At 41.0% G+C, this 12,838-nt stretch overlaps 1 protein-coding gene across 1 annotated transcript in view; it reads right to left on the bottom strand.

The window, feature by feature from the left end:
• HSPA14 (heat shock protein family A (Hsp70) member 14) overlaps window positions 1-12,838 on the bottom strand; it is a 17,382-nt gene extending 4,544 nt beyond the window's left edge. The window contains exons 1-10 of the mRNA XM_044423439.1: window positions 12,758-12,838; window positions 10,314-10,394; window positions 10,123-10,205; window positions 9,673-9,721; window positions 8,059-8,152; window positions 7,860-7,950; window positions 6,930-7,034; window positions 4,081-4,242; window positions 2,665-2,820; window positions 532-634 (exon numbers count right to left, since the gene is read on the bottom strand). Coding sequence (XP_044279374.1) covers window positions 532-634; window positions 2,665-2,820; window positions 4,081-4,242; window positions 6,930-7,034; window positions 7,860-7,950; window positions 8,059-8,152; window positions 9,673-9,721; window positions 10,123-10,205; window positions 10,314-10,394; window positions 12,758-12,814 — 981 coding nt within the window. The 5' untranslated portion in view covers window positions 12,815-12,838. The remainder of the gene's footprint in view (window positions 1-531; window positions 635-2,664; window positions 2,821-4,080; window positions 4,243-6,929; window positions 7,035-7,859; window positions 7,951-8,058; window positions 8,153-9,672; window positions 9,722-10,122; window positions 10,206-10,313; window positions 10,395-12,757) is intronic.

Below are 12,838 nucleotides of genomic sequence, written 5' to 3'. Positions count from 1 at the left end.
TCTATAAGTCTATTCTATCTATACAACAGCTCAGTACACAGTCTTACTTAGCAGTACTATTCAGACATACAGGATGAAGCATGCTTATATATGTCTTGTTTTAAAAGGCAAAGACATGCTTATTTATACAGGTTGCTTTTAGTGAATGTATTGCATTGTTTGGACAACTGAGACTTCATAAATCACGGTTTTTGAGGACAGGTGCAATGCTGGGACTGAGAACAACTCCATGGCCCCTTTCCGTGCACATCACCACAGAGCTTAGCTGCTGGCTTATATTAAGTCAAAGTTATCCATTATGTCTAAAATGGGGAAGTCTTGCTTAATACAAGCTTGAAAATGGTGCTCAAGGGAGATGGCCTAGATAGCAATACTTGGCTGCAGCATTCATCCTGTGGTTTTTAAGCCTTGGAAACATCATCCAACCCAAAGCAATCAATCACTTGTAAATATGCTCAATATGTCTAAAGTAATTTTCAAAGAAGAGAAGATCAAAAATCACCTAGAAATAGACATTATTTGCATTGTTACCTTATTGATATCATCTGCTTTAAGTCCAACTTGTTGCAGTAGTCTTTTGATTGCTTCTATACATTTATTAAAAAGCGCAGCACAAAAAAGTTCAAATCTGGCCCTGTTGTATATTTTTAAAAGCAAAACACAAAAAGGAACACTTATAATCCACACTTGCTCTTCTTCAAGGAAGTATTTATTGGGCAATCCAGCTGTAAGCATGTCCTGCTGCAGTTGTTCCAACAAAAGCTGCACCCTATGAGGCTGTAATGTAGCAGCGTGTTATAAACCTAATGTTTTAATTGAATGTGCTTAGGGTTATATTCAAATTCATATATATTTCCTCATCCCACCTCCATCCGCAGCAGCTAATAGTCCATAACAGAATAAACAAACAATTAGCAGAATCAGGAGCAGCACAATTATGACAGCAGCCAGTATCAGCACCAACAACCCATAATTAGCTCAACTCAGGAGAAATTTCAATTAAAGAGACATTTAAACAAGTGATGTTAAAGCAAGCTTACAGATGTCTTGTGAAATTCAGCAAATTACAAGATTACTACCATAGTCTAGATCAGTAAAACCCAGAAAGAAGCATTAAAACTCAATGAAATGTAAAAGAATGTATTTGTACAAGGGGCATTCAATGTATTCTTGGTATCGGATTGATTTGCTACTGATGTGGGTAATTTAATTATTTCATTAGCTAATGACACTATCTGAGGGTATACATGCAAAATTTCAAATAAGTGTGATCATTAGTTCCCTTGTAATCCTCAGTGAAAGACGACCATGATGACTGACGCAAAAATGTTGAAGAAAATCAAGCACCGCGCTGTGATTAAGTTCCTTACAAAACAAGGAAAAAGTCAAAGAATCATTCACGAAGAGAAGGTGGCCGTTTACCAGGACTCTGCACCTTTATTATCTACTGTTCAAAAGTGGTCAAGTGAATTTAAAAGGGGCGGAGAAAGCACTGAGGACGACCCTCGCTCGGGTGGGTCGGTTACTGTCACTGCGAAAGAAAATGTGAAAAAAATTGAGAAACTTGTATTGGAAGATGCCCGAATAAAAATCAAAATGTTAGCAGAGATGACAGACCTATCCATTGGTACCATATTTACTATTTTTCATGACCATCTTAACCTTTCAAAGGTCTGTGCAAGATGGGTGCTGCGAATGCTCATGGTGCCTCAGAAACAAGTACGAGTCGAGTGCTGTAGGGAGTTTTTAGAGCTCTGTGGCGAAGATCCATTGAGTATTTTCGACTGGATTGTTACATGAGATGAAACTTGGGATCATCACCATGACCCTGAAAGCAAGCAGGAGTCCATGCAGTGGCATAAAAAAGGTGCTGACCCTCCGAAGAAATTAAAAGTCACTCCATCGTCTGGAAAATCATGGCCACTGTGTTTTGGGACTCAAAGGGAATTTTATTGATCGAGTACACAAAAAAAGGTGAAACCATAAAGGCAGCATCTTATGCAACCACTCTGCATAATTTAAGATAAGCAATTAAAGAAAAAAGGCGGGGAAAACTGACCGCAGGTGTGTTGCTTCTTCATGACAACGCGCCCGTTCACACGGAAAGTTCTTTGTCTGAAACCACTGCATTTCAGAAAACAAAATCTCCATCAGGAGCAATCCTATAATATTGGCCTTGATAGGATATGAAAGATAGCCCCTACCTTTAAGAAGCTGGTTTAGCTTATTTTCACCCTCTCCACTTTTTTGTAAGATTGTTTCAACAAGGAAGTCTTTATGTCTGAAATGCACTGGGTTCAAGTAAGAGTGTTTCCCTTTGACACCACGAAGAACATGTTTTGTTTCTGTATTTCATGTAGTCTAGATCAGCCCAATCCAATCCAGTACCATCCAGGTGTTTTGGACTATAGCTTTCATTCACTCCAGCTAGCATGGCTAATGGTCAGGAATACTGGGAGTTGCAATCCAAAACATATGGAAGGCACCAGGTAAGAAAAGACTGGGTTAGATGCTGCCACATTTCCATATCTTCTGCAGTTCAGCTAACAGAAGCAGACAGTACAAGAGCTAAGCTTGCTATCCTAGATATTGAAAGGTTTCCTCAAAAAAGCAAAGCCACAGCAGCTCCTCCTCCTCCAGGGATTTTGTAATAGTTAGACTTACCTGGAAACATTACAATCAAAATCCAGACCATCATATAGTGAGTCAACAAAGCAATTTGCACTTCCCAGTGTAGATAAGGAATGCTTTGCAACTTCAGCACTATTCATTAGCTTCATCATGGCCCTGGGGTTTCCTCTTACATCGTACTTATAAGACCTGCATTAAAAAAGGACTAATTAAGAATCAGAGATACCCTACTACTCTGTAATGCTCTGTAATACTTGGATTAGTACTGGCTCCTACAAGTTAACATCTTGTGTGCTACTGACTTTGAAAATGGAGTTTAAGTTTATTGGGAAGAGAGCAAGTTCTTTTAACATACTTTCATGAAGTAGAACACAAAAATAAGGATGCAATCCAAAGCTTATCTAAGAGAGAGAAGAGTCCTACAATTCCCAGCATTCTTCAGGCAGCATGACTGGCAGGAAGGATGCTGAGAAATGTAGCACTTTTTATCTATGTAAATGCATAAAGGATTGCACCATAAACCTTTGTGCTTGACTCTCCTACTGAAAATGATTAAACTTAGAAGTGCTCAAGCTATGAATTGTCATGCTGTGTGTAATCATACATGACAGAAATGATCAAAGACCTTTCATCCTCGCTAGTAATCTGACAGGAAGAAAATTGATGCATTTAAAATATGGTGCTAGAGGAGAGCTTTGTGAATACCATGGCCTGACTGAAAAGACAAACAAGAGGATCCTAGATCAAATCAATCCAGAGCTTTCCCTAGAAGCAAAAAAGACAAAAGTGAGGCTGCCATACTTCGGACATACCATGAGAAGGCAAGACTCACTGGAGAAGACAATCATACTAGGGAAAGTGGAAAGCAGAAGAAGAAATGGAAGACCCCATATGAGATGGATTGAATCTATGACGGAAGCCACAGCCTCGAACTTGGGAGAGCTGCACATTGCTGTCACAGACAGGACTTTCGGAGGGTTTTCATTCCTAGGGTAGCTGTAAGTTGAGATGACTTGCCAACTCATAACAATGACAGTAAGTCCACAAAAGTCAAGAAACTTCAAAATATTGTACTATTCTGCCCACCTACGTTGATCTTTCATGGTCTAAGAAAAGCTGTGTTGGGGGACCCTTTGACAAAGTTTCCCCAATGAATTCATTTGAACCACAAGCAACCAACCCTTTAAAAAAATTGGAATTTTTCCCAAGCTGAAAGAACATTGGTTTTCTCATGTGCTGTAATCATCTTTTTTCAGAAAACTATTGAGTGCAGTATTTGTCAATCTCCACTTCTGTGGCATACATATGCTTCAAAATTGTCAAACAGTATAAATTTGTATAGTGTAAATTTTGCTGACAACCTACCAGAATATAACACAGGCGATTAACCGTTCCATCTAGACATGCATAAGACCACCACATGTGGTCTTAAGATTCTAGAATACTTACCTCTGAAATTCAGATGCCAAGTGTTGTGCTAAGGCTTCCGTGAAACAGATACCACCTATAGTGTCATCTGTGTTGGTGGAAAGAACACGATACAGTCCGCTGTTGACTTCTATAACTGTGATAGAGAGGGACGTCCCGCCAAGTTTGTACACCAACACATTGCTTCCATGAAGAAAAAGAGAGTTAAATTAAAAAATAAGATCAATATGCCTTTGACCCCTATTATCACCCCATTAAGAAGTGCAGCTAAAGATGCTGAGGTTTATAACAATGATATTGTATTTCATTTAAAAGTAGAAGAAATTGGTTAACATCTAAAACTGCAGCTCTTGGCCACTGATATTGTTAGAATTCCCAAGTTTAAAATTCTCCTGCAAAGGACTGTTTTTCTTATTTAAAAAGTTGAGCCATAAAAACCACCATGGTGGATCAGACCAATAGTCCATCTAGTCTAGTTTTCTGTTCACACAGTGGCCAACCACTGGCAGGTCAAGAGTGCAACAGCACCATTCCACCCATATTCTTAGCAACTGAAATACATGATCATATTGCTTTTGATACTGAAGGAAGTATATAGCCATAAGGAACAGCAGCTACTGAGGACTTTATTCTCCATGAATCTGTCTAATCCCCCTTTAAAAATCCCAAATTGGTGGCCATCACTGCATCCTGTGGTAGTAGAAATCACAATTTAGTTATGCATTGTGTGAAGAAGGAAGGAATCTCAAGTCAACCAGCTTTATGAGTTCTCGTGTTAGCAGAAGGGAAAAATGTCTCCCCCTTTCATAACATGAGAAGCAAACTGTTAAGAGAATTCTAACCTGAACCTCGGCAAATGCTTTTGGTTTCGCTTCCCCCTTCTGCCACATAAATAAGAAACATTGAAACTCAAAGCAGACATTTCCCCAGACGATTCTGTGTGTACAGCGGAAGAAAACTTGTGGAGGTAAACTGCATCTCCACTGCACTCGTTTTGTATCACTTTCATACTCATTCCAGAACCCTACCGTGGCCAGGAGCAGAGCCCCACATGAAGACCATCCTCAGACAAAACTGACACTGTAGAGTTATACTAATAAGATGACACAGTTTCTAGCCAAGATACAGGCCAGCATAAAGCTTTATGTACCCTGTTTCCTGGCTAGAAACTTTACAAAATTTGCATCTGCTCCTCCAGGGACAGTGTGACCCCCTCCAGAGCTGGCAATACTCCAACAGGACAGAGAAACCACTCAACAGACTCTCATACATCAGTTTAGCACATCCACCACTGCCTGAGATGAAAAGGAAGACTTACAAGTCACAGCATTTTGACAAAACTCCAGATGCCCCCATGCTGCATTTACATGTAAGTTAAACAACATGGGGGATGGAATCCTTTTGGCAGAACTGCACACTGAAGATTCCATGCAGTCCATATCCCACAAAGCACCAGCTTCTGGAATTGAATGTCCAAGTGGAAGTGGACCATCCAGATGCCTCCTACTCCAGAAGGATATCCTAACTGATGGTATCAAACACTGCTGAGATATCAAACAGTATTAAGAGGCAGACACTCCCCCATCTCTTTCCTGATACAATGGTACCTTGGCTCCCAAGTGGCTTGGTTCACAAACAAATTGGGTCACGAACCACTCTGGGTGGCGACCAAGATCACAGCCATCTCCCCCTCCACCCCCCGAGTGGGGAGATGGCCACGATCGCAGTTCCGTTCGTACAGAGAAGGCATGCGTGATCAGAGGCGCACTGCTGCAGGAAAGACGAGAGCAGCAAAGCAGAGCTGCAGGGGAGATGGCCAAGATTCCGCCTGTCTTTCCTGCAGGAGCGCGCCTCTGATCAGGCACGCCTTCCCTGCACAAAGGGAACTGCAGCCCCCATAGTTCTTTCTGCAGCAGCTGGGAGGGAGCACAATCGCGGCCATCTCCCCAACCCACCCGAGTGGGGAGATGGCTGAGATCGCGCCCATCTCTCCCTCCCCCAGAGTGCCGTTTGCGCTCATTTCTTCCTCCCACAGTGCACCCGTGATCACACCCGTCTCTCCCCACCACCCCCTAGCGCACCGGGATGATGGGCACATGCCGGGATGACTGGTGCGATTTTGGTCATACTGGGGGTGGGGGCGGGGAGATGGCCGTGCTTGTGCTGGTGGCGGGGGGGGGGGGGGATGGCCGCTATCTTTGTTGTCACTTTGCTTCGCATTTTTCTGATTTAAAAAATGGTTACAGAACAGATTAACCTTATTTACACTGAACCTTATTGGGAAATTTAACTTGGCTCACGACCAATTTGGGTCATGACCAGAGTCCTGGAACGGATTGAATTTGTGAGCCAAGGTACCACTGTACAAGGTATCCAAGGCAGTCTTAGTACCAAAAGCAGAACTGAACCCTGATTGAAATGAAATCAGAACATCACTCTCATCCAAGAGTGCCTGAATCTGGTCTGCAAGCACCTGCTCAAGGACCTTGGTTAGGAAAGGAATTGGCATAACTAACCTAAAATAGTTCAGATCTTCTGGATTCAGGGAGGGCTTCTTAAACAGTGCTCTTACTATTACCTATTTCAGGTGAGCCCGAACTATTCCAACTTGTAAGGAGGATTTATCACTTTCATGGCCCAACCAGCTTTCCCATACCTGCTACATTTTGTCACCCACAATGGGCAAGATCCAACATGCAAGTGTTCACTCATACCCATCATACCTATCTATGTCACACTGTTAATACCAAAGCTGCAATATTGATCACACTAAGGAAGGAGTTCCATTAAGCCATAGTTCTAAGTAACCACATTTAGGATTTCATTGCAAAAATGTTGCTTAAAATGTGAAACAAGTTGTACAGTATTACCTTTTTCCACTGGGTGAATCTTGTCCAATTCCATAAGCCAGCAGAGCAGCAGAAGGTTCATGAATTAGCCTAAGAACATTAAGTCCAGCTGCCACAGCAGCTTCCCTATGATAAAGATATGATTTTTAGTGAGCAGAATCAAACTAGTGACTTTTAATGGCAGTAGCAAACCTAAATATTCACTTGTATTGGTAGAGACATTTTTATTATCATGTTGTTACACCAATGTAAGACACATCTTAAGTAAGTCAACAATATTTTATTTTCTAAACCACATAAATGTCTTCACAAGGGAGGAGTTGCAGCATAAAATATTGAGAAATGTTTAAATTAATATAAAATATTTTAACATTGAAGCAGAAGAGTTTCATCAATTACAATAAATCTGCACTTCCTTCATATAAGATCATAAAACAAGATCTTGCCATGCATCAGGATAAGAGGATATGCTTCAAGCAGCACTGGAAGAAAGTGGGAGGAATGGATGCTTGTTCGACCAAATGCCAAACCTACTATTAGCTTGAAAATCAGGGTAACCAATCCTCTAAATGTTTCATCACCCAAATTTTGCCCAACACACCAGTTCCCAGCAGGGTTTCCAATATCAGTTCCTTCCTAGGATGCAGCATCAGAATTACCTACCATGAAATGGCTATGTAAAAATTTCCTCCACTGCAGGTATGAACAGGCCAAAATGAAGTGTGCCAGGGAACATTTTCCAATTTTATAGAAGAATTGCTGTTAAGAAATACCGAACATTCTAGACCACCCAATGTATTTATGGTGAATCTGGGATTTTAAAACCAGGTATTCCAGTCCAGGGAAAATACTCTACTTGGTAGTTCAGATTTTTTTGATTCCTGAAATTATGCTCAGAGTATCTTATGCAAACTATGTTTTAAAAAATCTCTCTGAAAACTGTATTCTCACCCAAGGGCATTCTTCTGGTATTCTCCAAAATCAAATGGTACTGTAATAACAGTGTCATTGACATCTGAACCCAAAGCAGACTGAGCAGTTTCTACATATGAAAAAACAAGATAGTGAGTAAAACCAAATTCAATTTATAGAAACACTTTTTCAAGAGTGGCAGTGGGGGGAGGGGGAACAGTACACTTCAGTATTTTACCTTTCATTTTACTGAAGATCAATTTTGCAACATCTTCTGGGGAAATATGTTTACCATCTATTTCATAATTCAGTTTTCCATTCTTTTCAATGACCTACAAATGAAAACACATACAAATAGAACTTTCTCTCAGCTTATCTATAATTAAAGTTCATGCAAGTTTTTTTCTCCAAAAAGAATATTTACAATGCACCTACACTCTAGCATTTGGCTCAAAAATATCAATGGGTTTCCATAATAAAGGGAGGAGGTGCATCTGAGACAGCATCTGAGGGGGCCATAGGAAAGATCAGATTCCCAGATCTGAGGTCAACGACAATGCTCCAACCTCCCTCCCCTGACCCCTCCCCAGCTGCTGCAGAAAGAACTACGGGGGCTGCTCTCCAAGGCTGGGAATACGTCCTTGGAGAAGAGGAAATGGGAGCACGGCAGGGAGAAAAACAGGAAAAATGAGGATACAAGATATCCAGAGCCTCTTTCAGCTTCCTCCCCTCAACCCCAACTCTGAAGCAGCACTGCTAGACAGGTTAAAAAGTCCCATCTAGCGAAACGTGCAGGGCCGAAGGACGGGGAGGCAAGGCTCACCTCCACTGTTCTTCCTATCCTGCACTGGCTGAGTAGAAGCCTCCAAGATCAAGGGGCTTCTAACTGTTAAAGACACAATCAATAGGACTGCACTCGGGAGAGTCCCTTTACAGCATGCAGACCAGAAACATAACAGCACATAAGCTACAAGAATCCACAATGAACACCAAGAAAACACACACACATACACACCCTTAAGAGTTTCATGACCCTCAATGGTCTTGGCCTATTATACTAGACACCATCTCTTTTTGTGAACTACTCAACTATCCACACCACTTCTTGACATTAAAAGGACATGAGGTGAACATTTTCTGTCTGTAAACAGGCTATTTATGCAGTGCTCCCAATCAGGAACTTCCACCCAAGAAAGGTTCAGCATTTGGCAAAAACAGGCAAAAGTTGCCTATTCCATTAAGTATCTGAATGTCAAAAAGCCAGCAGCAATTAATACTCATTGTTCCTACTTGTGTGTCAGTTTTCAAGGTTTTGTCCTAGAGTTGGTTTTGTGGACTGTGCAGCACACCAAACTTCGGGCAAAACAAACGGAACAGGCCACCTGAGATTGTTTGTGTTCTTTAAATGTACTCAGCTCTAGTGCAACACTCTGCAAAGTAATGCAGCAAGAGACCTGACAGAGCAGAAGGGCCACACTCAGATGCTGTTGGGAGTGTGACACATTGGGGGGCGTATGCTTGAAAAAAAATGTATTTGGTTTACTAGCGTAATTGTTTTTGATCCTATAAATTAAAGAGCTGATTAGATAAGCCTTATCTCCCCACTAGTGGTACATTTCAACCCTCTACTAGTTCAGTGTATAAAACAAGTCCTACTAAATAGCACACATTTTCTCAAGAACATGACTCATTCGCAGGCAGCATTCTGCGAATGGAACTGCATTCCATTCCATCCAGCAATGGAACAACTCTAAGAACAAGAAGTTTGTAATATTATAAGAAAGGATGCCAAGAATATAAGGAAACCCATTCTTGCTTATGGGAGAAAACTATGAAGTAGACTCTTACTTACTGAACATTTACTTTCTGCAATATACTTCTCAGCCTTTGGGTCTCCAGAGCTGTGAAAGCAAGCAAAATGGACAGATGCGTCAAAAGGTTATAGGAAAAGAGCAGTTTATTACATATACATCTACTGTATGGGAATCACGCTTCATGAAGTTTTGCTTCAGTCCCTTGTTTAAGCATAACAACTTATTGACTTGTTATTTATTAATACTGGGAAAATACAAACAAAACTAAAACAAAATAAACCACTTCCAGAAAACCAGTGACCATTTCTTTTATACTTACCAGGCCTATCCAGAAAATAGCTGGTTATTAACTATGCTTCAACAGACAGGATTTTTTAGAATTGAACATCTTACATCACTTGAAAATAACAGCTTTTATTTAATAAGTATATTCTGCAAATTAAGTCTACACTAAATCCCAAAATGAAATGTGCTCTTCTTTCCCATACCTTCTTCCAAGAATTTGCTTCACTTTCACGACAGTGTTTGAAAGATTCCTCACTCTATTTTGTTTTGCTGCCAGACCAACAACCTGCAAAACGAAGAATTTTACACTATCTTTATTGCTTGATTTCTTATAAAACTATAAAGACAACACCATTTTTTCTTTTTCAAACATCTGTGGGGAAAGACAAATTACCTCTTCATTCTCTGAAAATGCAACAACAGCAGGAGTGACTCTGTCACCTGCGTCATTGGCAACAACATCTGCACGGCCATCCTGAGGAAAATCAAAATATATGCTGAGTACAAATATCAGTTAAGAAGTTACCGACACATGAATGTAGCAAAGTTTATGCACCTTGCAATTCCCTGAAAAGCACTTATTCTTCATAGGATCATTTAAACCAGGGACAGGTAATCTGTGGCTTTTCAGGTGTTGCTGGATCCCAACTCCTATGAATCCCAGCCAATGTGATAAGGGATGATGGGAGTTGTAATACAACAACATCTGGAGAGCCAACAGTTCTCCAACCATGAATTAAACATTCTGTCTTGCAAAAGCTAGATTCTGTTCCTGGACTGGAAGCTGCTAGACAGGCCCTGGTCCAACATGGAAAGTAAAGAAAATTCTACTTTCATATGTACTGATTACTTTTAATATGGTATTCTGAAACCAATTAATTATACAGAAAATACACCCAATTGTGAAATCCTATGCATGTTTACTCAGAAGTAGATCTCACAAGATTCAATATGGCTTACTCACAAGTAAGTGTACATATGATTCTTAAACTAATAAATATTACTGTTGCACTATCTCAGAGTGATCTGGAAAGGATCTTTCCCTATTGCCACAGGAAAAATAATTACAAGAATAAAAGCATAATAAAGGTAACAAGACATGTAGACAGAAATTAATAATATAATCCCAATGTAATCTTCCAAAGAGATTTCATGTATGTATGCACACATGCACACACAACCCTTCAGCTGGTATCTGAGGGCTTTGTTTCAAAGACTCTACCTCAGCAAAATATTATTCAAGTAAAAAATGGAGTTGTGTGGATACATTAACTGCTTTCTTTTGTCTGCATGAGGAATTTTATACATGACCCTCAGAAGCTCCCCACTGCAAACTAAAGTTGTTCCCCCATCCACAATGCCGGCAATCAGCCTTGCATTAGATAAAATAAGAAATCACAGCCTTTGTTAAAGGGGGATGAACTGACATGCAGAATTTCCCCCCTAACCCAACTAACAAAAATTTTCCAAGTCAGGTGGAGGGCACAAACATGAAGAGCCTGCTGCTTCCTTCTGAGGGAGCAAAGCTGAGAAGGTCCTTCCCCTGCCACACATCTCCTCTATCTGAAGCCCCAAGTGAGGCTTGAGAAACAGGCGCTGTGAGGATGCCAGAGTACCAACACTTGTATGCCACTCTTGCCAAGCTTTTGGCAATTTTTGGCTTGACTTTACTGGGTTATGCAGGCTTAAACAATATGTTAAGTCATTGTGGGTTTCTTAAACCCTGCAGTTATGACTACTCAGGCCAACCCAGCTTATAAAATATTCCAAGGGAAACCAGAGGGGGCAGAGACGCTGTTCACTTAACAAACTAACCTTCCTATTGGGATGCCCCTTCTGTGTCATGCAAAGCCAGTCAGTACCTTCACTGTTATATTAATTATGATTGGGGGTAAGTATATTTTCCTCTGTATTTATTCAAAACCTGTTTTATTAGTGAAAGGTGATACATCAGTCTAATAAATGAATGAAAAACAAGCCAACTGAAGGTCCCTCCAAACAAGTGAATCTCCCCACCAAAAGGCTGGCATAAATCATGGATCTCTGCATTCCGATTTCAAATATTTCAGTTTAAACATTTGTTCTAGTCTGATTTTTCATATTTTTTCCTTCTGAAGGAGAATGTTGTTTACTTCAGCTATGCTTGCAAACAGAAGTTAAACCTTAATCCAGCCTTCCCTCCACATATATTTGGGCTACACTTCCTGTAATTCCCAACATTATGAGAGTTGTACTCCAACACAGCTGCCTCCCTGACAAAAAACACACAAGTGAAACCTGAAGTTCGCCTCCAGACAAATTGTTTTTAAAAATGCAGAGGTTACACAGATTGGGCAACACTCAACTGCAGGCAAAATAAACGGAACAGACCAGCAAAGATTGTTCTTGTTCTTTAAATGCACTGAGCTATAGCGAAACTCTGCAAAAGAATGCAGCAAGAGTCGCGAAGACAGAAGGGCCCGTACAGGCTCGGATGCTGCGGGGAGGCGCATCATGTGGGGGGCGGGGGCTGCCATACAAAAGAATATGAATTCTACATATTTCTACAATAGAAAACTAGCCTTTTGGGGCCCAGTCCTTTGTCCTTTTATAATCTTGCCGGGATTTTTTTTCCCTAAACACAGGAGCAGGGACTGCTTGCAGCTTACTCTATCACTTTGTTCCGCGGGGCAAGGCTTAAAATATAAAGGCTTCGGGCTACCTCGTACGCCAAAGTACCACCCAGCTGCTTTAACCACTGAACCACACTACCTCACTCAGCAGGCAGCTTTTACCCAGTAACCCCCACCCAGAAATAAACTTCCCCATCTCTACGGAAAAGAGCAGCCCCAGTCACACCTTATACACTGCAGCACAAGCACACGTGCTGCCCAAATGGATCCCGATGGCCGCCATCAAAGCGCCAGTCCCTCTCGCACG

This window comes from Varanus komodoensis, unplaced genomic scaffold, assembly GCF_004798865.1.
Source record: "Varanus komodoensis strain SLA01 unplaced genomic scaffold, ASM479886v1 scaffold13_3, whole genome shotgun sequence".
Classification (NCBI taxonomy): domain Eukaryota; kingdom Metazoa; phylum Chordata; class Lepidosauria; order Squamata; family Varanidae; genus Varanus; species Varanus komodoensis.
The sequence above is the reverse complement of the archived record's forward strand: the minus strand, read 5'-3'. Positions and strand labels throughout refer to the sequence as shown.